Below are 24,065 nucleotides of genomic sequence, written 5' to 3' on the forward strand. Positions count from 1 at the left end.
AGGCCGGGTCTGAATCAAGAGGCATGTTGCAATTGGAGACTTGTGCTTCAGCAGCCCTTGGTGCCTTCCCTCCAAGGGAGGAATGATGTGTTGGTCTCTGTGAGCATGACGAAGGGTTCCCCGGAGGGTGCTGCAGCAGTGTACTTCTCTGGGCAAACAGAACAATGTGGCTGACATTTAGCTGTTTGGTATGCTGAATATTGAAAACATGCCCATGTGAATGTATTGAGGCAATAAAGATAGTGTTGCCTTATTGAGTAAAACCACATGGTGGTAATTAAACACTGTTTGTGTTAAAATAGTTTGTTGTGAGTTCTCTTTTGCTGCCTTGTTATGTATGAAGATACCATATCCTGTCTAGCAGTTTGTTGCTACTAATCAGCAAAAGATTGCAGATGAAAGTATATTGGGAAGAGTATTGTGGTTTCCTGCATGAGTTGTCTACCTCTAGGTTTTATAATTTAAGTGTCCTTTTATCACTGTTTTCCCTGGGTACACATGTGACAGACATAATGAATCCTTTTAGTTTATCAGAGAGGCAGGATTCAAAAGTTTGGGTTAGCTTTACATCTCTTTCTCCTTTGGCAATCTGCTTATGTAATTCTTGAGAGGTGAAACAGCACAACTCGATGGTGTTCTGGCTGTAATGTATCCTTTGCTGTGATTGCATAGGAACTTATTTCTAAAGTTGATCTTGGGAAGACCAAAATCTGGGTGATGTCACCTGCTGAATGCTGTTTGGTATATTTGTTATAACCTCTAGCAAAGCGTTTCCTGTGTTTGACTATACGTAATTTGCTGGAGATGGCTTGGTTTTGTCTGGTAAGGAGCAATTTTCAGGCCCTCTAGATGAATATTTTCCATAGGTTCTAAGCAGCTATATCTGCACAGCCTTACTGAATTAGATCTGAGAAAATAGTTTGAATTTAAGAAGAAAGAAGAAGTGGCAACCTAAGAGAGTTTTTGAAGTACCAGGTGTACATTGCTCAGAACAGTTCAGGTGAAAATGATGCACGTAGAGCCTCAACATGAAGAGAGCTAGACCAAGAGAGACAATATATTCAACTGTTGAGTAGAATTAGTTATTGCACCACATACACTGGTTCTGGGAAATACCTGCTGTGTTTATCTTTTGAGAGTGTAACATAAAGACTAATAATCAAGGCTCTCTGTCATTGGATTGTCACATAGTGGGTAACTTACGGCTTTTATCTTGCATCTTCTGTGTTGTACTAGCAAAAACTATTTTTTCAAGTTGACAAGGAAAGATACTGAATGTCTTTGAAGCAGAGGAAGAAGAACAGTCATCTTAAACATGCTCAGGTGATGGGTTTACAGATTCTTCTGTGCAGAGTTGAATAATGCTTTTATCAATGATGTTTTAGAGGTGTTTCCGAGTCTCTTAAAGCAACTACTAAATAAGTGATACAAAAGCAGCCAGTATTTTACTCAGATTTCAAGGTGCTCTATTAGATAACAGCAAAGACATGAGATTTTTGTCCCTTCTTCCAGTAGGGTTCGAAATCTGCATTGGGCATGTTCTGGGTTAAAATGTATGAAGTACAAGTCCTTCACACGCAGAAGAGCCTGGTATGCTTGTGTTGTGTCTCTGCAGCCAAGATATGGGCCTGTTAAGCTGATGTCTTGCCCTTTTTTTGCCTCTCCTCTCTCTCGCTTTCGTGTGTTTTGCATAGTTTCCCAGCTTCAGCAAAACTCTTGGAGCCCTCCCTTACCTGGAATGCCATATAAATAAACTGGTATGGAAGGTTCTAGGTAAAGATCTTCTAGTGGGGTAGAAATATCTACCCCACTACACATTTGTTTCCCCAGCAAGTGTCCTTAGGCCTTCTGTAGAAGTGAGTCAAGTTTGATCTCCTATTCTCTTAACAGTAATAAAAAACCTCATAGAAGACAAAATGCTTAAACTAGATAAAGCCTTCACTCTCTGAAGAATAGGTTTTACAGGTTAGGGAGTGTAAACCAACCCTTGAGTTTCATGTTGGCCAGCGTTTTTCAGTCTGATGCTGAGTGTAGGTTTTTCTAGTGTCACACTTGGCACTGATGGCAGCAGCTTCTGTCTCTGGTAAAAGGTTTTTGAATTGCACTTCAGGGGCATCTTAAATTCCAGCATAGTGAAGAGACTAATTTAGATTCTCTGAATTACTTTTGGAAAGCCTACAGGGACCCTGAATTCTTCTGAACATACTTAGCCAGGATTTTCTCTCAGATTTTTTAATTTAGTAAAATCCTCATTCAGGTTTAGAAAATTCAAAGAGGAAAAATATGTAAATCAGCATTATCAAGGAGTTCTTAAAGTTTCAAATGTTTTTGACTTTGTACTTTGTTTTCCTTACAGTTAACAAACATAAGCCATGGATTGAAACAACTTATCATGGTATAGTTACAGAAAATGACAACATGGTGCTCTTGGATCCCCCTTTAATAGCCCTGGACAAAGATGCACCTCTGCGATTTGCAGGTAAAGGCTTCATCTGCATTTATTGGAATGCTTTGTTGATGACAAATACTGTGTATTACTTTCTGTGTTTTCCTTAACAGTGGCATCATATTTTGAAGTCTTTAGACCTTATGAAACATTTGCACATGGACCTAGTTTTATTTCATATTTACAGCAGTAAATATGCATCTGTATCTAAGTATCCAGACCAGAGAGCACTCTTTGTTGCAGATTTTCTGTGCTGATTTAAATTCCATGTCTGTATTTTAATTTTTGTGTTTTGTTGTGGGGGGCTTTTGGTTTTTTGGGTTTGGTTGTTAGTTTGGGGGTGTTTTTTGCATCATATTTTAACCTTTTCCTCAGTCCTCTGGATTCTTAGTGGTTTTGATTTGTGTCTTAATAGATTGAAAACAGTAATTAGGAAAATTAATATTACATTCTGTGCAGTATTTCAACTGAGAATACCTGTAAATCTAGACTTTATGATAAGCTTACTTAGCAGTTTGGGACATTCTTAAAAGTGGATGGAAAGGCTTTTTCTCACCTAACAACGAATATTGAGGGTGACAGACAAGCCATTTGTAAACTGTAGGTGAACTTTTTCACTTTCAACATGGAACTGAGAGGTGACAGTTTTCTTACAAACTTCCACAGTAGTGCTGTTTGTTTTTTTGGAAGCTACTGTTCAAGAACACTGTATTTATTAATTGGATGCAGTATTGTGGAAAGTACTTTTTGGACAATGTATTAGAAAACTGTTTGAAAAATGACATCAGCCATCTTGTGGGTATTTAAATTAGTTACAGTGGATAATGCAAGCTTAAATTAGATACTTGCAGAATGTTGCTTGGCTAAGTAAAATTTTAGAGTTCAGAATCCTAGTAAAATACCTAGAGAATGTGACATTAGTTGTTTTGGAGACTGTTGCTTAGCCTGGCTTCAAGGAGGAAGTGCTAGAAAGAAGAGTGGGTAAATTAACAGCCATTTGAAATGTTCAGCGTGCTATCTGCATTCTGTGCTACAGTATTATGGCAGCTTGGTCTCAATTTCTTAAAGTGGTACTTAAAGTAACAGTTTTGTTGCATCATGATAAGGCTGTAATTATCTCCAAGGCTGCCTTAGAAATTCAGGAAGTTCAGAGATAATGATAAACTTCTGAAATTCAAACTGTCTCATGCATTGGATAAATATGGTAAAGGCTCTTAAGTGATCTTAACTGGAAATAAAACTGCTGCCTGTGAGCAAAAAACCTTTTCCAAGTGAACAAACTTGTGTTGGGGTAGAGAAGATCTGTGAAGTAAAAAGAAGTGTAGGAAAACTGATTTGCATACTTGGTGATTAGGAGAGTATGAATCAACTCTCAGAACTCTTAAGTGCTGTAGATGTAGGCCCTGGTAGTTTGACAGCATAGAACAGATTTTGAAAATGGCCATTTTGTAGCTTTTGGTAGATAATAAAGTTCACTTGAGTGCTATCATGGGGCTTTAAGAAGGTACTGGCAGGATATCTTTGTATATATTGTCAAATTTACAGAGGAAAATCCAGTATCAAAGCATCTCTACAGATGAGACTGCTTTTCTGTAGTGTTAATCTAAGTTATATTAACCTGCTTTCCTTTACTGAGCATTTTTACCAGCTGGAAGTTAGGCTTCCTAAATGTTTGTATAAACATTATATATTTTGGCTTCAAAAGCTAACAATTGTTGAGCAGCAGCAGGGTTTTAAATAGTTTAAACTCTGACTATAACACATTAATGTCAAGAATTTTTCCTTGATGTGACTGTTGAAGTGCGTAAATTCTGAATGACTGTGCTGTGGGGAGTCTGGAAAAGTATTTGTCTGCCATTAAATGGAACAATACTTGAATCTGTCTTTGTGGAGACCAAATGTGGGAGACTTGTTGAATCAGCATAATCAATTCTAGTTGGTGGTGCTGCAGTCATGTCCTTGGATGGAGAATAGTGGTGGTGTTGTCCAGCAGCCTCTATGTGGGTGTTTAAGTGTGAGAAGCTCGTTAGATCAGTGACATGTTTTCACAGCAAAAGAAAGTGTTTTCAGGATGAAATGGCTGTTTCAACCCTAACTGGTTTATTCCTACTTATAAATCAAATTTATTCAAGCTTCAAAAGGTTGGATATTTTAATTAACTGTGCCCTGTAGCAGAGCTGTGAAACTTCTGAACTGTCTGCAGGTTCAAAATATTTTAATAGAGTTTTTTTGCTTTATTTCAGCTTTGAGCATGTTGAAACCCCTTGAAACTAGTTCATTTAAATGCTTTGTAGTACATGAGCTGTGAGGCAAGTAGAAGTAATATTTTATTGCTTTTCTTCGCTCTGTGCTGTGGGTAGGATCCTAAAATTCAGGTGTGCAAAAATAAGTAGGGTTATATAGACATTTATTCCTAGGGTAATTTGTATGGTCTGAAACAACACAATATTGAAAACAGAGTTTGAATAGACTCATGCCAGGCCACCTGGGCATACTGCCTGACGTGTGGAGACCCTATGGAGTCATTCTTGTACCATGGTTGTTACAAGTCTACTTGAGAAGACAGTGACCATTCTCCTTCCTTGGTGAAACTTCTCTATATTATAAACAGAGTCATATCTGAGTTTGATCTAAAATGCTTTTGCTGAAGAAATAAAGGACAGCTACATTTTTCTGTTGTATGTTAATTTGTCACAATGCAAAAAGGAACTGAGTCTTTATTGCATTTGAAACAAACAACATTGTGACTGGATGCCTTCAGATCACTGAGTGTGTTTTGTTCTGAGGGTATAACGCAGGGTCTTGGTAGCAAGATGTTGCAAATATTTCCCCAGTGGAAGGAAACGTTTCCTTGGGTTTTTTTGATGTGTTTGTAATAGGGTTTTAATCTCTCTTCCCCCACCTCTAGAGAAAACCACTTCTTACCCACAGTACTTTATTTTCCCCTTGTATCCCATCTGGGATACAAGAAATATTTCTGTGGGGGTTAGGAATTTTTTGACTTTGAGCATGAATATGCAAGAGCAGTGAAAATGATCTTGCAGAACCTTTATTTATTCTTTAAAAAAACCTCACCAAATCCCCCAAGCCTTTCTGTCAGCCTCTGCCTGGAGGTGTGTGGGGTTCACATGGTGCAGGGGGTGAGTGCTGATGCCGTGTTTCCGCGATGCTGGCCAGTGTTTGTTCAGGGCAGGGAGCTGTGCTGACGTCCTGTCTGCCATTGGCTCAGCTGGACCCTGCTCATACTGCAGTGATATATATCTAGAGAGGAGTCACATTCTGTAATCAAACAGAAGAAGATTTTGATCTTTTCACATCCAATGAGTGATTCAGTCTGTGTGTAACAAATATGTCACACAGCTGGTTGGCAAAAGTAAGGGAAAATTTTGTTGCAATAGTATTTCTGCTGCTTTTGCATCAAATTTAAGGCATGCGTGAAGTGACCTTTTGGTTTGTACTTGTCATGTGTACAAGCTAATATGGAGTTACCACTAATCATAGAATCATTTTGGTTGGAAAAGACCTTTAATCTGCTGGAGTCCCAGCTCTGCCCTCACGCTGCTCAGCCCACCACTAGCCCATGGCCCTCAGCACCTCAGCTCCAGGACTTTTGGAAATGTAAAGGGATAGCCAACTTCAAAGTCTGAAGAGACTCTAATCAAATGCTATATATCTAGTTTAAATATCCTAGAAACCTTTTTATTACTATATAACACGCAATGTAGCATGAAACCTTAGAAAGCATGATGCGACACAGCTTAATGGTAATAAAACAAATTCACTGCCAGCAATTCTGTAATTACAGAAGAGTCTTACCTAGATTACAGAAATATATGCCATTCATAACTAAGATGAAAATTAGTATCATCTGTGTATGGCAATATTAATCTGTAAAAGGTCTTGAAACAGCTCTGTACCAGTCTGAAATGTATTTTGAGAAAGGGTGTGGGGCTTTAATGTTTAAAGTATTTTGTACTTCAGAGTATTATTCCTTTTTTGTTTCTTTTCATTGCAAGGACACTTTGAAGAAGGGAGTTGAAAAAGCTTGTTAGATTGGGAGTTCTGCATTTTTTTATTTAGAGTACTTGCATCAGAAGTAATAGCATAGTATTTATGCATAGCTTCTTCAGTCACGAGAACCTTATCTTTGTAGTAATAAAAGGACTTTTTGTTAATCTTATTAGTGTGAAATGGAAAATAGGATTATATTAGGTCAGTTATTGTTCTGAGAAACATCTGGCAGATATTGTGCTATAGTACACCTTGAAGCTTTTACACCTTGGAAAGCATCTGGAGACATGTGGATATTTATTGGAGAGCTTATTTATGTCTTATGCTCGGGAGCCAAAACTACAATGCCTGAACTTCCTAGCAGCCAAGTTGAGGTTGATGCCAAAGTTAAAGGTAATTTTAAATAATAAGGAAGTGGGCATTGTTTAAACAGTCTCCCCTTCTCCCAAGTAGGTAATGGCTGCATTAGTATACTTGTGCCTCTTCTATTATTGAAGCTTTTTGTTTTAACGTTCCCTTCCATATATTTGGGGTTTTTTTCCTGTGACCTTGACGTTTCACACATGATGCTTGACTCTCAACGTTAGAGTTAGTGGAAGGGAGCAGGGAGGTTGGATACAGGAGGGAGAGATGTGGAATATTAAAAAAGGTTGCATTTGGAATGTCTCTTTTTGCTCATCAGTTGTCAGCCACAAATCTAAACAGTGTAAAACTTTCTTGAATGATCCTATTGCCAAAACACATAAAAATCTGAGATTATATTTAGATCCTGTATTAGAGTGAAATAAATTATGTGGGTGCCACAGAAAGCAGCATGTTTGGTGCATTAAAATAAAGAGCTGATTATACATCTAGGGGTTATCTGAAACAAATTTCAGGAAGAACCTAATGACAGCTATTCCAGAAACTGTGTTCTTTTAAGCTGAAGGACTAGAAATCATGTCACACTATAAGGTAATTTTCCTTAATTACTGTTGTGCTCCAATACTAAACTGTAAATTTACCTGTTTAGGGTAACTACATGTATGCTGTAACTACAGCATCTCATCTCTTTTTAAGGCCACTCTAGAATGGAGACTTGAGTAACTTGTGTTACTGCAAGTTGTTTGAAGTACGTGAGAATTAATGGGAGATCTGGGAAAAGTGATTTTAAGGGTAGAAGTCAGCTTTGTTGTACTGAATTCAGGTCAAAGATGATGGCAATAAGAAAAAAATAATTGCTCTGTTGGATGATACATAAAAGGTGATAGTTTGGAGGTTTAACAAATGATGATTTCCAGGGGAGTGAAGAACAGGGTTAACTGTCTTCATTAAAATTGTGAAACCATTCCAGGTACCTACCACAGTCATCTAATATAGCTCTCCCCACCCTCCTTTTCTTACCTTAAGGCTTTTATGTTTGTTAGGGTCAGAATTTAATGTGTATAGTTCTTAATCATAAATTATAGTAATCCTGTCAAGTTTGGTGTACAATTTAAGTTTTGTGAGTGCTAGGTGTTATACAATCCAAACTGATAAAAGCTGATGTGGAAGCACAATCCCATGACTTTTTTCTTGTGGAATTCTTGTGGGAGTATGAAGTTTTTAGTTGTAGAAACCTGATGATTTCAGTATAATAGATGAAAGCTTGTTTAAATTATTTAACATGTCTTCTTTAAATAGAATAGTGTAAGTTAATTCTGAAACAGTCTATGGGTAGTTCTTCATCAAAATGGAGTTTTGGAAGTATTTTTGTTGAGCAGCTGGCATTCTTTAAAAAGGGAAAAAAAGAAAAACCTTTGATAAACTTATTAAATACTTAAAAATTCTACAAATGACAACCTGGAGTTAAATAATATTTAACCTAACTAAAACTCTAAAGTTGTAACTGTTACAGCAAATCACACTGGAATTTTAAAATACAATTTTTCCAAAGCTTCTCTGTGTAATGTGTGCATCTCTGCCTTTTCCTTATTTGCTCCCTTTCAATCTTTCCTGTTACTGACTTGGGTTTATCTTTTCTCCCTTTAGAGAGTTTTGAGGTGACAGTCACCAAAGAAGGTGATAAAGGGTTCTTTCTATCCCTTTTATGAATATTAACCTACTAACTTTGGTTATGAAATGGGGAATCAGCACTTAAACAGAAGATCCTGTCATGCTCTTTTGTCCCATTTATTCTCCCAGTTTTTTTTCTATTTTAAAATATATCAATAAAAACTGTTATGTAACCAAACCCTTGGTTAGAAATATCTGTAAATCAGACATCCATTTGAACCATTTGGGATTATTGTACATTGTATGGACACTGAAGAAGTTGTCTTTGGGGAAATTAGCATTTTCTGATATTTTTACTGATGACATACTTCTTTGGGACATCTTAAGTTTTTTTCATATGCTCTATAAAGTACTATTTAACTGCTGAAGCATTCCAACACCTCCCTTGCAGAACACTTCCTTCAGTACATACTTCAGTAGTTCAAAATCTGAATCAAATGCCTTTTACAGTAGGAGTGCAAACCTGGTACTATGATACCACTGTAACAGCAAACTAGTGTTTTATGTGGGTGTCAGATAATCACCTTCAAAACATAACAAGTTCTACAGGTAAAACTACAGTGTAGGTGATAAAACTGTTCTTTGAGTGGCTTTTCTTAGCTGGTTGTGCTAGGCTCACTCCATATAACCTGTTGACAGCTTGACCTAGCTGTGCCAGCAAGAGGTCTTGTAGTGTAATCTTAGGCTTAGATGTGTTTTAAAATGATGTACTAGGGACTTCTCTTGCAAGTTGGTGGGGATGAGGAGTTTGAATAGAAAGGAAAGCCTGCTAAGTCATTCCATGTGAGAGCTTCCTTGGCTAACACACTTGTAGATAGCTGTTGAAATGGATGCCTGAGAAGTTGGTATTTCTACCTTTCTCATTCAGTAGTTTATTTTGATTCCCTAATTTTAGCCAGGTACATTGCACAGGAAGACTTTGTTCTTTGATCTGTTGACAGAATTTCTGTAATAAGGGTGCTGAACCTGTACTTGAAGCTTTCTCATCCCTGGACTTGTAACTGTGCATTTTAACCTTTTGCTCTGGTCAAAGTAAACAAGCTGCCCAGCTATTCCCAGTAGCTTGGCATAGAAGATATTACCAGTGGCCTTGGCTGTATGCTCTCATAAGATCTACTCTTACCCTAGAGCTATCTCAAGTACTCCTGTGAAATGCCTGTCTACATTTCTCTTTCTCTTTTGTATTCCTGCATGAATTGGATGCAAAGTAAACAAGTTGCTTGGAAGGCCGACGTATGCTTCTTTTTACTAAAGTTCCCAGAAATCACCCATTTTAAAGCACAGTGCTCTTGCTTTGTCCACAGACCCTCACAAACCCTTGGCTGCAAAATATTTGGTCTTTTGTTTTAAAAATGTGTACTACTTTTTGACCAGTTCTAACCTCTCTTACTTTGACTCTGTAGGTGAGATTTGTGGATTTAAAATTCACGGGCAGAATGTTCCCTTTGAAGCAGTGGTAGTGGATAAATCCACTGGTGAGGGAATAATACGCTCTAAAGAAAAGCTTGACTGTGAGCTACAGAAGGACTACACATTCACCATACAGGCCTATGACTGTGGGAAGGGGCCAGATGGAGCAAATGCAAAAAAATCCCACAAGTAAGTAAATCTGTGGTGGGCTGAGGGGAAGTTTGGTTTCTAGTGGTCTCCTGCTCATGGAGATTTATGACCGGTTCATTTAGAGTCTTAATACTGGAAGACCTTCTTATAGTAGTAATATAAATAGCAGCAAAATGGAAGTGAACTTTTGAAGGGGATACATGTTGCTGTCATTTCCAGACAGCCTCATTTAAAAACAAAACCCAAATCAGTACTGTAAGGTTCATCTCTGCCTAGATTAAAGAATGAGAACAAAGCAATCTTCAGTTAATCTCTATCTAAAGAAAAAACCACAATATAAAATGCTGTCTAGAAAATCTGCTTGAGAATACCTCTCTAAGATCTGGGTGGAAACATCTGCAGAGCATGTGGAAGGTTACTGTTTGTGTGAAACAAGGAAGGGCACAAACAAGATGGGGATTAGACTAGCAGCAGTGATCAGGGTGATGAACACAGCCTTGTAACTCTATAGCTGTAAGCTTCAAATAGGCAGCAGAAAGCTATCTCCTTAAGGATTACAATTATGGAAAACAGATATGCCCTTCAACTCTATTTGATATTCAATTTGGCTTTTGAAGAAGGATTTCAAAGAGAAAGATGGCAACAAATGTTCTGTTGGGTTGTCTGGAATTGCATTCTTTCCTCAGTGTGATAATACACAATTCCTTCTCCACACTGTAGAACTTCACTGTCTTTTTCTGCCTGTGCTGGTTAATTGAGATATAAACTTTTTTGATGGCTCTAGTAAAAATGGTGGTAATCCAAATTCATGGGTGCATAATGAACCAGCACAGATCTAGCAGCATGCTCTGCAACTCTTCCCAGAGCAGATGGTGGGTTTCCAAGACCTGCATTTCCTATGACTGGCTGTTTTAGGGGTTTATTTTTGGCTTTTAACCATCTTGGAGTTCAGCTCTTCAAGTCAGGAATATAAAGTGTGTTTGGTACAGCAAGACATTTTTGTTGCCATTTATTTAGTACATAGGATAAAGTAAAACAAAGACTTTTCTTTCAGCTTAAGTTCTGAATTCTTTTGCTTTTATGGAAGGACTGTAGTGATTGAATTCTTTGTTAGTTTAAGTTCCAGATACTTTGGTTACTCACCTTTTCTCCTTAGTCATTGGGAGAAACTGCATTGTTTTCCTGTTCTGTATATATCAGCAATCAGGGACAAGTATGAAAGGATGGAATTCAAGATCCAAGCAGTTTAGGATTAGCTAGCTAGCTAGCTATGCTACATGTTAAAGTGCATCTGCCACTTGTGTGATTCCTCCATTTAAACTGTCTGATCTCTCATTCCTGCTTCAAAGAAATAAGCTAGTTTTCACTGACTTGCACAGCTCAGTAAAAAGAAAGCTAATCAAATGCACTTGACTGAGCTCTTAGTCAAAGACCAGTCTTAGCTGTCGTTCTTGTGCACCCAGAATCATAGAATGAAATAAAAACTGTGTGTTTGTATCAAATTCTCTGACAGCAGGAAAGGACTGGGACTGTACTGTTTTAACAGAAGTAAAAGCCTGTTTTGGCACAGCTGTATTTTGTTGAATTTCTGTAAAATGGTGACAATTTGGTAGTTGCAATACATGGGTTGGAGTTTTATTTGCAAATAAAGAGTAAATAAGCAATAACAGTGAATTATATAGCAGCACACTGGAAAAACACCCACTGCTTTCCTTGTTAGTGTAGTTGAGACTGTTAGTTGAATTAGCCATTGCTCACTTCTTTCCAGGTGCTTAAATTCTGGATATCATCATCTGTAAAGAAGGAGTTATTTTATCAGATTGCTTCCACAAATAGGAGTTTTGGAATGTAGAGGAAACTGACCTTTCTGTTTTACTTCCAGAGCAACAGTCCATATTCAGGTGAACGACGTTAACGAGTACGCTCCTGTGTTTAAAGAAAAGTCATACAAGGCCACGGTTATTGAAGGGAAGAGGTATGACAACATCCTGAAAGTGGAAGCAGTGGATGCAGATTGTTCACCTCAGTTCAGCCAGATTTGCAACTATGAAATTGTAACTCCAGATGTACCTTTTGCTATTGACAAAGATGGTAAGCATACAGTGTGAAATGGAGTAGGAATTACTACCATTTGCCACCTTAAGAATAGCAACCCTGTTTTAGCCTTTTCTTACAACATCATTAAATGGACATACTCACTTAAGCAGTTTGGATTGATAAAATGAGATGTCTTTCAATGCCAATACCATGTGCTGTCCACTGATGGAAGGAGCAGATGGCCTGTTGCCTGTATGTTGTTTCTTGTAAAATGCTTTTTCAAAACAAAGGAAATATGGTAGCTGTATTGTGTTTTAAACCAGCTCTGAGTAGGGCTTTTTTTGTCTTTTTACTTGTTTTCTGTTCCTTGTTACGATAGCTTTTGCTAATTACCTTTAAAAAATGAGATTCCATGTTTGTGCTTTTCACATTTGAGATGCTCTGGAGATTACAGCACCATGGTTATTGGTTTTGAAATGCAGTGATTTGTTTAGGTCCTTTCCTTTCCAGTGGTGATCTGTGAACCCTTCAAAATCTATAAACTGCTTCTAAGGTTTCAAATAAGATGATTAAGCAAAGCAAAACAGGTTTTAGTGGGCTTTAGCTTGAGTTTATAGGAGGTCCTGTTGCAAATGGGGAATTCTCATGGGTGTGAAAGTTCAATGAAAATCTAGAGAATCCTGGCATTTGCCAAACAATTAATATATCGGTTACCACCTATGAACAATTTCACTTTGGTTACTATTTTATACTATTAAGAGCCTCATAAATATGTACCTGCTCTTCTATGTATATGTGCACATCTGTGACTTTATATCATTTTTGAGGATTAGGGCCTGATGTCTGGCATTGAAAAGTCAAATAATAAAGGGCTAATTCACTTGTAGGTGTGTTTATTAAAGCCTTGGTACTTGTTTGAAGTGTGTAGGTGGTACCTACTTGGATGCATTTAATGCAGCAGTGACCCTGAGAAATCAGTAGATATTGTTGTCTGATGATTGTTTTCTTTGTGTGTCAGGTTATATAAAAAATACAGAAAAGTTAAGCTATGGTAAAGAACATCAGTATAAACTGACAGTAACAGCGTATGACTGTGGGAAGAAGAGAGCTGCTGAGGATGTGTTGGTTAAAATTAGCATAAAGCCTACATGCAAGCCTGGCTGGCAAGGTTAGTTTGATCTCCTTTCCTATCTGCTTTAGCATTTGCCAGTACCTTCAGTTAAACATGAGAGATTAAAAAATATTGTTTCTTTGGGTAAATATACAGGTTGGAGCAAAAGAATAGAATATGAGCCTGGTACTGGTTCATTAGCTCTTTTCCCTGGCATGCATTTGGAGACGTGTGATGAGCCAATAACCTCAGTTCAAGCAACTGTTGAACTAGAAACCAACCATATTGGTAAAGGCTGCGATAGAGACACGTATTCTGAGAAATCCATTCACAGGCTCTGTGGTAAGAACGCTTTTGTTAATAAAATCAAGTGGTTTCTCTTGCTTATTGTTTTCTCTTTTAGTATTATGTTGGACTACAAATCAAGAAGTAGATACAGTCTTCATTTTGTATGTACCTTCCTCTAGCTTTTTTCCTAGCAGGCAATAAAAAGCTTGAAAGCGACTTTAGAATAATACTCAATGCAGTAAAGAATCTCTCTTCTGCATCTCCACTAGCTTATATTGACTAATAATTTCCCTCACATGAGATTCATCTTCAGGAGCTGAAAGAATGTTGTACATGCAGAAGGGGATAGTCATTAAAACCTGTTTTTCTGAGGCACGGTGGATGTGAAGGCTGCAATGTGAGAAATACATACTGCAAAAGTAGATGAGTAGAGTGTGGTTTGAAAAAGAGTTTCCATGCATCAGTTAAATTTCTGTTGTGCTTGCCCTGGGAATAAAGGGCACCTTGGCATCCATGTCTGCTGCAGTTAAAGGCCTCAGGAAAAGTTTATGAATCCTTTGTAGTCAGTATAGAAGAATTGAGATTACAGGACAAAGTAGTGATCAGAGAAACAGTTTGGTTTGAAAACATTGCTGATCTTTTTAGTTTTCACCTTTTCTCATTTGAGTGTTTTTATTGTAGGTGCTTCTTCTGGCACAGCTGAGCTGCTTCCTCCTCCCAGTAGTGCTGCTAACTGGACAATAGGACTTCCTACTGATAATGGTCATGACAGTGACCAAGTCTTCGAATTTAATGGCACACAAGCTGTGAAGATCCCAGATGGTGTTGTCACAGTCAATCTAAAAGAGCCCTTCATGATTTCAGTGTGGATGAGACATGGGCCTGGAACCAAAGAGAAAGAGACGATTCTGTGCAATTCAGACAAGACAGGTTTGTCAGTACTTAAAATATAAACAGTCTCATTGTTGGGGTTTGTTTGTTTTCATGTGCTGTGGCAGCATATGTGAGAACCTTACGTTTTTTCTCTCAATAAGGATTTTCTTGGAAGTGAAATGGAGTGTAAAAACTGCTTTCCTTTGTGTTTCTTTTGCCATGGTAGATGACTTATTCTGGCAATGCCTGACTTGGCATCTCCAAAGTTAGTCTTGTTCTTGATGCTGCCTAAGATCACTAAGATCCATACATTGAGTTTAGTGACAGCATTTGCTACTATACTTTTTTTTTCAGGAGAGAATGTCTTTTCCTTCAGTGGGTTTTTTCTCCCTGTGCATAATTTCAGTCTCTGAACGCTACACACACAGTCATTTTGAAGATGCTATTAATAAGGAAATCTGATAGCCCTGTTTCCATAATTGCTGTCTAATGGGAGTAAAAGAATTCTTGTCTTTGTTAGCTGAAGCACTGGATTTGTTCAATGTATTAGAAAGGTACTTTATTTAAAATGCTGCCAGGTTTCTCAAAGGAAACTGTGCTGAATATATTTTGAATTTTATTTGAAAGTGAGAAAGGTTTAACAGCATTTGTAATGTCCTGAGAGCGTTTCTTTGAAGAGAAAAGTGTCTGTCATTCAAAACCAGGTACAAATGTACTCTTTTTTCCCTGCTTTCACCCATTCCTGTTAATCAAAACGCAAAACTTTGGATTCATGGAAGTAAGTGAACCAGAGAAAAAATGGCAAATTGAAGTGCAGCTTTTCCTGGTCGGAAGTCCACGGGAAGCAGACCTTCAAAACAAGTTTTCCTTTTTTCAATCCATGGTTTGACCTAACCATATAATTTTTGTGACAGATAGTTCCAGGTAGATATAAATACCATTTGCCTCCATGTTCTTCGATTTATTTTCAATGTTCAATCTTTTAGAGCTAGGACTATGTGGTTTTCTCTTAGCAAAGCATTTCCAACTGCCATCATGTGTACTTGTTGCAAAACAGTAATTAGATGCAGTAGAAGCTACTCATTTGTAACAAAAGAGCTCTTCTATTTGCAAGTAGAGCTCTTTTTCTTCTTCTCCTGCTGACAGGTTTATCTCTCCCTGTGCCTTGGTTTAGATGGGATTTGGAGATAGACCTGTCTGTTGTACGGTGTGTTATGGGTTCTTCAGAATTGCCCTAACTGCTCTTACAAATGTTTTGCATTCCTCTTAGCATGCCTGATTTACTTCTACATTTGTTTCTTCTTATCAGTTCCATGGGGGGTTATGTATGAAATTACAGAACAAGTGAATTTTGTGGAGTTGTTAATGTTTACAGAAAACAATAACAATGTTAATTAAAACTCTGGTGCAGATATGAACCGGCATCACTACACGCTCTACGTACACAACTGCAGGCTTGTTTTCCTCTTCCGCCAAGATCCTTCAGAGGGAAAAACGTACAAACCTGCTGAATTTCACTGGAAACTAAACCAAGTAAGTTTGGAAGGGCCATTGGTATAATCTTAGAATGCAATGAAAACCATTGCAGACCGAATTCCCTGGTAGTATAATTACATCCATTACAACCTGGATGTTGTGTTTAATAGAGCCCAACAATATACTTACATTAGTTGTCATCAACATAGATTCAGCTATACTTTTTTTCAGCCCTCTGGGTTTGAGTGATAAAATAACCCTGTCTATCTGTAAATGTATAAAGGTTCTTTTAGTTGCCTTAGATAACCATTACAAGTCTGTTTTGCCAGTTACCTAAACAGTGAGTTACTTTCTAACGTACCTAAGGATATGCTATTTTCTGTGCAGGGCAATGTGTACTGGTGTAATGGTAAAATGCCATGTATGTCCTTTTGGGATGATTGTTACTTTCTAAAAAATCAATCAACTTTCACTATAAATAAATCTATCAAGGAAGGCTTTTTTCTTTTCAAAATGGTTGTATTTTTTCTCTAAACAGCCCTTCTCAGCAAATACAGCTCCTTTATCAAGTAATGTTGTGTTATAACACTGTTTCAGAATCTAGAATATTATGTGTAGGCATGTATTTTTCTATTGAAATAGGCTGTTATTAGATATCATAAAAATGAAAGGAATGGAAATACATGCAGCTTCCTATATTGGCAGTAGAGGAAAAGAAACTATAAGTGTTTGGCTGTTGGTTTGCTTTTTTCAGTTGCGTGCCATGTGTGAAACAAAGTATTATGGGCTTACAGATTAACATTGATATGTCTGCATATATATATTTATGTGTGTGTGTGTGAAATGTTCATCGGCTGTAACTGAAATAAGGTATAATTTCTCCACCTTCCTTTACTCAGGTATGTGACAAAGAGTGGCATCATTATGTCCTGAATGTCGAATTCCCTGCGGTAACTCTTTATGTAGATGGTGTTTCATATGATCCCTTCCCAGTGACTGAGGATTACCCACTTCATCCTTCAAAGATAGAAACACAGCTGGTAGTTGGAGCATGTTGGCAAGGTAACTGTTTACAATTGTTAATACTCCTAATTAACTTTGCTTTAATGACATTTTTGTGGTTAGCCTAGAAGCACATAGCACTGAAAGAGCACATAGTGAACGAGAGAGAACTTGTGTCTTTAGCTCCTAGCTAATATCATGCATTTCCTCTTTGAGTCACTTTTTCCATGAGAGTGTTTTGGCTCGTTGGCCACAGGTGTGTGTGAAATACAAAGCTGCTCACCAAGCGGCATTCCAACAAAGTGATTTTTGTGGTAACCATGGGAATATAGATAGCTTGTTTTTAATAGCATTCATAAGAGTACCTCATACACTTCAGGTTACTAAAAACACTTAATTTCAAGTAGACTGAAAAGCATATTGTAAAAGTGTTCTCGTAAATGGATGAGTGACCAGCAGACAATTCAGCTAAACAATACAGTGATGCTGTTTCCTGGATGTTTTACCATTTCTCCTTATGACAATAAGCATAGCTTTATTGTGTGCAGACTATAGCTTAAACCATGAATGTTCTGCAAGCTGTAAAATGTTACTTTGTGTGCTGTAATACTTGTGAAACCTACTCTTCAAAATTTGAGGAAAAGGAGAAGAATTCATCTCCATGTGGAGGCTGATTAGCAAAGAGCTTTGTGTTGAAGCTCTCACTTCAAGGTCCTGAATCGAAATGTTTGCTTGCTGGTTAAATTACACTCCAGCTGGTATAAAGCTGATATTTTTGGTCAAAGATAAACCTTGTAGTTCAGAATATAGACTGTAGTCACAGTCTGTAATAATGCATGGAAGTACCTTGTGAAGGAAGGACAATTGAAAAGCTTTGAGATGTTTTCACATTAACAGGCTTCTATCTTACAATCTCTCCTTTCTCTTTGCATCTTAAAGCTTTGAAGTGTGAATGAAGGTTAAATTACCAGAGTGTCCTCTCCATAAAATACACTGTTTTGTGACAGGTTCACTTATCTTTCAGTACTAATATTGCCCCTTCTTTGAGTCAATTCATTTTCTCTACAGTTCATCTCATACTGTTTGTGACTTTCCAACTATCTCTTCTAGCTCAAAGGGAAGCTGTAGTCACTGGTTTTCAAGAAACCAGAGCTTGGAAACTCTGTTCCAGCTTAAGTGTATGGATTGTGTGATGTATTTAATACCTTTGGTGGTTTGCTGATAGAAGCTGGATCTCACTCTAATTTTCCCTTTAGTAGTTGGGAGAGGAGAAGATAAATGGAGCTAGACCTGTATCACATTACTAATGGTGGTCTGCGTGAGATGGGGGGTGTACAGTTACCATGGCACCAGTGTGACTGGTTTTACTGCAGCTTGTGTGGAGGGCTCTTCAGGTTGTCTTGTCATGAGTGTTAGGTTCTTGTAAGAACATAGTAATGCTTTTTCTCTGCATTGCAGCTATCAGTTTCTCAAAGAACTCATATCCTTGAGAAGCTGGGTCAAGTATAAGCAGACTTTTTTGGGGGAAGTGCTGCTGGGTATTTTTTGTGATAAGAGTTTGCCAAATTGTAACTACTTGGTCCTTTCCCTGTTGCCCTGTTCTTTGTCTTGCTTTTCTACAGAATATACAGGAAATGAAAATGACAATGAAACTGTGCCTGAGACCTCTGCAGGTTGCTGGAGTTTTTTTTCCCCCTACTGTTTTATTTCATTTTTATGCCAAGACATTGCTTCATCTCACATGCAGCATGAAATGCAGGCATTGCATTTGGGCCATTGACCTTCACATAATCCTCTCCTAGGCTTGTTTTCTTCATTGTGCTTCTCTTTCCAGAGCTTCATCAGCTGATTCTTATTTTTCTTTCTTTTTTTTTTTTGTTTTTCTTCTTGTTTTTTGTTGGTTGTACCCAAATGCACATCCATGTACTGTGACCACTGTGACTGCAGTGAAGTGGTGTAAAATAAGTTGCTGATGTCAAATATCAGCTATAATTTCTTTCATCTGGTTTTGTAAAAGCATAAGTGCACCTCATCCTATATGAGTGTATATGTATGTAGGTATGTGTGTATCAGAATTATTCAGTAGGTTGGGCAGAACCTCTGGAAGTCAGGTAGCTCTGCAGCCCCCTCAAAGCAAGACTGATTTCCCATTTAGGTCAAGTTACTCATATATAACTCAGGTCAGTAATTTACAGTTGATACTCACTTGACCAGAAACTGATACAAAGTTCTAATTACAGTGCATGTGTGTGAAAGCTTTGGCTTCCAGGGATTTCAGATTGCCCACAGAGGGTTTTTTGCTTAGAAGGTTTTAGTGACAGTTTGGTGAATTTTGTGTCGTTAGTTGAGACACTTAATGTATATTTCTTAAAGTATATTCAAGTTATGTACTCTTTCAAGTTTCAGAATTCCTGGAAATATCTAGATATGATTGACAAGAGATTTTTAGCTGTGCCTCACATTTTAATTTGGCAAGAAGGTAACAGAAGCCAGGGACTAGAAGCTGAAGCTGTACAAATCTAAACTGGAAATTAGATTATTTCCAACAGGACAATTCACTGCTGAAAATTTTTCCAAGTGATGCCAGGGATGTTTTATCACTTGAGAATCTTTAAAACAAGCTTAGGCATCTTTTTGAAAACCAGGTAGTTTAGTAAGTGATGAACTTGAAGTACAGATTTCCATTCTTTAGCCAGATGGACTAGGTGATCATCATGATTTCACCTTCAGAAAGCAATAAGGGATTTATCTGACTAACTCAGATACCTAAAAATTAGTTACTCGAGTTGCAACTACTTGCTTGAGTGTACAGAGAAGGTGGCACCCTTAGAGAGGAGCAGGTAACTCTTAGGCACCTTTTTCAGAGTGAGCTGAATCACTTTGTGAAATTCCTTTCCTTTGGGCATCAAGAGAGCCTCTAATGGTTGGATTAGATGTGGGTGACTAACATCTAGAGGAAGGATGTTGTCTTCTGTCCTGATGGGCATTGCCCATTGTAGAGGAGGCATTACCTCAACATGAAGATTCAGGTTTCATAGTTATCTCCCTAGTTCTGTCTGTCATTTCTGAAGAACACCACCGCATAATTGTTTGTTACGGAAACATGAGCCTTAGTTTCACAGTTGAAGATGGCCACACCTGTTTTGAAGGCCATATGCATGGTGAACTGTTTAATTTCTTTCTTTATGCTTGAACATAATCACAAGGTTAACACCCAGAATGGATGAAAACTAACCTGCATGTGTGTAATACTTTTGTGATACCAGAAGGCATATTTGTTGTTTTACAAAAGAAAGAAAGAAAAAGAAAGGTGAAAAGAATCAAAACACATAAAGGTTTTTCCTTCCTCCCTTCATGAAGGTGGTGAGCTCCACATGGCTCAGTTTTTCCGAGGCAATCTGGCAGGTTTGATGATTCGTTCTGGGAAACTGGAAAACAAGAAAGTGATAGATTGCCTGTATACTTGCAAAGAGGGACTGGATTTGCAGATGGCTGATGGTGTTGGCAAGGGCGTGAAGGTAAAGTAGCATGTGAATAAAGGGCAACATCTCTATTCCTTTGCTGGTAATAGTTCCAGCTTTTACTGGCAAAGTTAGTAAGGGTGTCCCAAATAAAACAAGCTTACTGTTGTGACATTTTGTGTTTAAAATTACATGAAAACTAAGCAGTCTTTCCTAGTGGAGTTTAAGAATGAAAGTTACTATGTTGTCTTGAAATTTTGAAGACAAATTCTGAATTTGTAAGCTTCTCTGTTCTAGCAGCTGCTATCCCTGGTTGTCTAATAAAGATAGAGATTCTTAACAAGCAGCTTAGTAGAATGAGACTAACTTGCATGCCATTTTAGCAGCAAGTTTGTGTGAACAGAGCTAAATTTCTTCTTTGTATTAGCTGTGTCTGTTACTACTGGAATCTTCACTCAGAACTGTAAGTCATAGATTTTTTTCTTCAAGAGCAAAACATTAAATATATTCCACTGGAGTAAGGAAGTGAATAAGGAAGTTGGACTGTGTGCTACAAGGCCAGTAAATAATGGCCTTATTGCTTTGAATACAGAGGGGATTTTTCTAATGTTCTCCAGCCCAAGCAGTGCTGAGCTTCTGGGTTTAATTACCAGATCACGTTACCATTTGGTTATTGTCTTACATGTTTTTTACTGTTGTTTCAGATCCACATGAACCCAAGTCAGTCAACGCTGACCTTAGAGGGGGATGATATTGACAGAGTTGACAAGGCCATGCAACACATTTCCTATCTGAATTCCCGCCAGTTCCCAACACCTGGGATTCGGAGGCTTAAAGTCACCAGCGTTGTCAAGTACGTGCTAGTGCTGAAGGGATGGGTCACTGTACAGCGATGGTGAAGCCTGCAGTGATGTTCATGTATCTCAGCTGTGACAGACAAAGCAGCCTTGCTATGTGTAACCAGCACACATTTGAATACAGCAAATGTTTTCTATGCCAGCACTGTTTTCTTCCTGAGAATGCAGTAAGGAGTGTGTAAGACAGGGAGGAACTTGGTACAAGGGTGTGCTGTATGTCTCCAACATCACAGCCTTCACTAAAGGTGCTGTCTGTGGTTGTTACCATAGCTCAGAAAATGGGGCCAAATGTTAACTGTAAGTAAAAGTAATTGTAAGATTGCTCCCTTGGTGCAGAATTGTTACTTTCCAAGGCAGCTGATGAATTGATGTGAGACTCTTGGGTCTGAGACTGCTTTTAAAAAATGTATGAAGCAATTACTCTGCCTAATTGTGCCTCTCTCTCAAATTGCCTCCTTGACTGTGCAAAACTGCTTCTGTATCTTGTAGGTGCTTCAATGAAGAGGCCTGTGCCTCCATTCCTTCTGTGGAGGGATATGTAATGGTCTTGCAACCAGAGGAACCGAAAATCAGCCTTAGTGGCATCAACCATTTTGCCCGCTCTGCCTCGGAGTTTGAGAGCCCTGAGGGCGTTTCCCTCTTTCCTGAGCTTCGCATAATAAGCACCATTACACGGGAAGTGGAGCCGGAGGGAGATGGAGATGAAGATCCTACAGGTAACAACACCCTGCTCAGCTTGGGACTGTTACCTACCCTGACCCCATGATGATGTTGGAGGGTCTTCCTCTTGAAGGGAGGCGTGGATTTCCTTTTTAATGCAGAATCTAGTAGGGGAAAAGAAGGTGTGTATCTCTTGTGAGAAGTTGTAGGTAGTTCACTGGGGGCTAAGAAAAATTCCCCTGGAAGTGGTTGTAAGCCCAGGCCATTATCTTCATGTAAATATCCTTTATTTATATCTCCATTTGATTTGTTGCTTTGTTTGTTTGGGGTGTTATTTTCAGCCCTTATTTCATGAATGCTCTCTTTACTTCAGGTCCAGATCTTAATATTTCTTCCTGAAGAAGAGTTGAGTTTGCATGTGACATTTTACAGCTCTTGGGCTCTTGGCAACTTCACCTTTACTTCTGCTTACCTCTGTTTTTTTCTCTGCTTTTTAGTTCAAGAGTCTTTGGTTTCTGAAGAGATCATGCATAACCTGGATACGTGTGAGGTGACAGTGCTAGGAGAGGAACTAAATCAGGAACAAGAAAGCCTGGAGATTGACATGACACGATTGCAGCAGAAAGGCATTGAGATGAGTAGTTCCAACCTGGGCATGATTATCACAGGTAGGGGTTACTGCTCTTGGTCTTTTTTGGGAAGGGTCTGAAGACAGTGAACAGTGTGCTAGAGATGTGGCTTGTAACACCTTCCTCCAATTTTTAGGTAGAATTCCAAGCTCAGAGGTGCTGCAGGTATTTTGTGGAAAGCTGTGATTCTAGAAAATGTCTTTCTTGGAATGTCCTGTCTGTCCTTCTTTCATGTCTTAAATTGCAGCTTACCTGTGGACTGAGGAAATGAAGATTTGTTCCTTACACAGATAATCCAGTGCCTAGGAACACGCATCAGTCCTTTCTGGTTTATATTCACAGTATGTTAATGTATTCAAAAGAAAGGGTCCCAGAATCCCTTTAAAGACTAACTAGATCTGGGATTTTATCACAAAATCACTCCACAGAATTTCAGTGGAGTCACATATGTGTGTGTCTGTGGTGTTACCTTAATTTTTTCCTAACTCAAAAGCTGTCAACCAAGAACTTACTTGAAGAAAAAGTGTAACATTTGTTGGGGGTGTGGTGTTGTACTAGCCTTTTGCAAAGCAATTGTTTTGCTATTTGATTTCTCTCCTCAGGGGTTGATACTATGGCCAGTTATGAAGAAGTTTTGCATTTGATACGCTACAGGAACTGGCACACTGTTTCCCTCTTTGACAGAAAGTTCAAATTAGTCTGTTCTGAGCTTAACGGGCGCTACGTCAGCAACGAGTTTAAAGTGGAGGTATGCAAACTAATCTGAGCAGCTTTAGAGCATGGATGGCTGGGAGGATGGAAGTTGTTGCCTCAGCTGGTAGATAATTAATCAATTACTGATTTAGGTATTTGTCCTGTAAGTACATACTAGTAAGGCTGTGCATTTCAGGCTGTGTTTTGTATATAAATGTGTTGTTAAGCCTACATTCCAGTTGTTAATAAGGCTGCCTAAACAGAGGTTAAACTGTTGTGTTGTAGAAGAAATAGGATGGCCAATGGAAGTGCAAAGGTGGAAAAGTTGAATTGGAAAGGCAGAGTATTAATTGAGAAAAAAAGTAGCAAATAAAGTAAGAGACTTGAGTGACCTTCATGTATAACTTCTAGGATCCTGCAGATGATCTTGCTTCAGCTCTTTACTGTTTTGCTTGCGTCATGCTTAAATATCTGATACTAAGGGCTTGTGTAGGAGCACAGACAGGCTAAAACTCTGTTTCCTCTGCAGTAGAATACAGGTTAATTATTACATAATACATTCATAGCAAACATATGAAGTGTCCACAGCAGAGGATAACACAGAGAGCACTGGAATGTTAAGTGCCAGAATGTATAGTTATTTATATTGAGAGGAGGTGTCACATATCTCTGCATCTTTTAACTGTGAGCTTGAATTTCTCCATTTTAAAGCTGAGCAAAGTGGGGACAGTAAAGTTAGTTGTATTTAACATTAGTTGGAGGGCTGGGGAGCCTCCTGTATTGCAGAATAGAAACTGTTGTCTTAAGTAACATGGTTTTGTTTCCTGAGGAAATTCTGTGAGCTTGAGTTGAGCTGTAAATGCTTTCCCTGTTCTGCAGTAAACGTGCTCTCTTCCTGTTGTGCAGCTGGTCAGGTACCCTGTATCA

At 38.3% G+C, this 24,065-nt stretch overlaps 1 protein-coding gene across 4 annotated transcripts in view; it reads left to right on the top strand.

Annotated features, from left to right (window-relative positions):
* Positions 1-24,065, top strand: part of CLSTN1 (calsyntenin 1) — a 36,387-nt gene that overhangs the window by 7,513 nt on the left and 4,809 nt on the right. Inside the window, exons 2-16 of one of the 4 annotated variants that reach the window (XM_062013202.1) lie at positions 2,357-2,479; positions 8,468-8,497; positions 9,895-10,090; positions 11,934-12,142; positions 13,107-13,256; positions 13,356-13,541; positions 14,169-14,417; positions 15,772-15,893; positions 16,736-16,898; positions 18,461-18,511; positions 20,199-20,356; positions 21,004-21,152; positions 21,646-21,872; positions 22,314-22,484; positions 23,048-23,193. In XM_062013202.1, coding sequence (XP_061869186.1) covers positions 2,357-2,479; positions 8,468-8,497; positions 9,895-10,090; positions 11,934-12,142; positions 13,107-13,256; positions 13,356-13,541; positions 14,169-14,417; positions 15,772-15,893; positions 16,736-16,898; positions 18,461-18,511; positions 20,199-20,356; positions 21,004-21,152; positions 21,646-21,872; positions 22,314-22,484; positions 23,048-23,193 — 2,330 coding nt within the window. The remainder of the gene's footprint in view (positions 1-2,356; positions 2,480-8,467; positions 8,498-9,894; positions 10,091-11,933; positions 12,143-13,106; positions 13,257-13,355; positions 13,542-14,168; positions 14,418-15,771; positions 15,894-16,735; positions 16,899-18,460; positions 18,512-20,198; positions 20,357-21,003; positions 21,153-21,645; positions 21,873-22,313; positions 22,485-23,047; positions 23,194-24,065) is intronic. The other 3 variants (XM_062013204.1, XM_062013203.1, XM_062013205.1) reach the window with 3 other exon arrangements.

The sequence above is a fragment of the Colius striatus genome, chromosome 21 (genome assembly GCF_028858725.1).
Source record: "Colius striatus isolate bColStr4 chromosome 21, bColStr4.1.hap1, whole genome shotgun sequence".
Taxonomy (NCBI): Eukaryota; Metazoa; Chordata; class Aves; order Coliiformes; family Coliidae; genus Colius; species Colius striatus.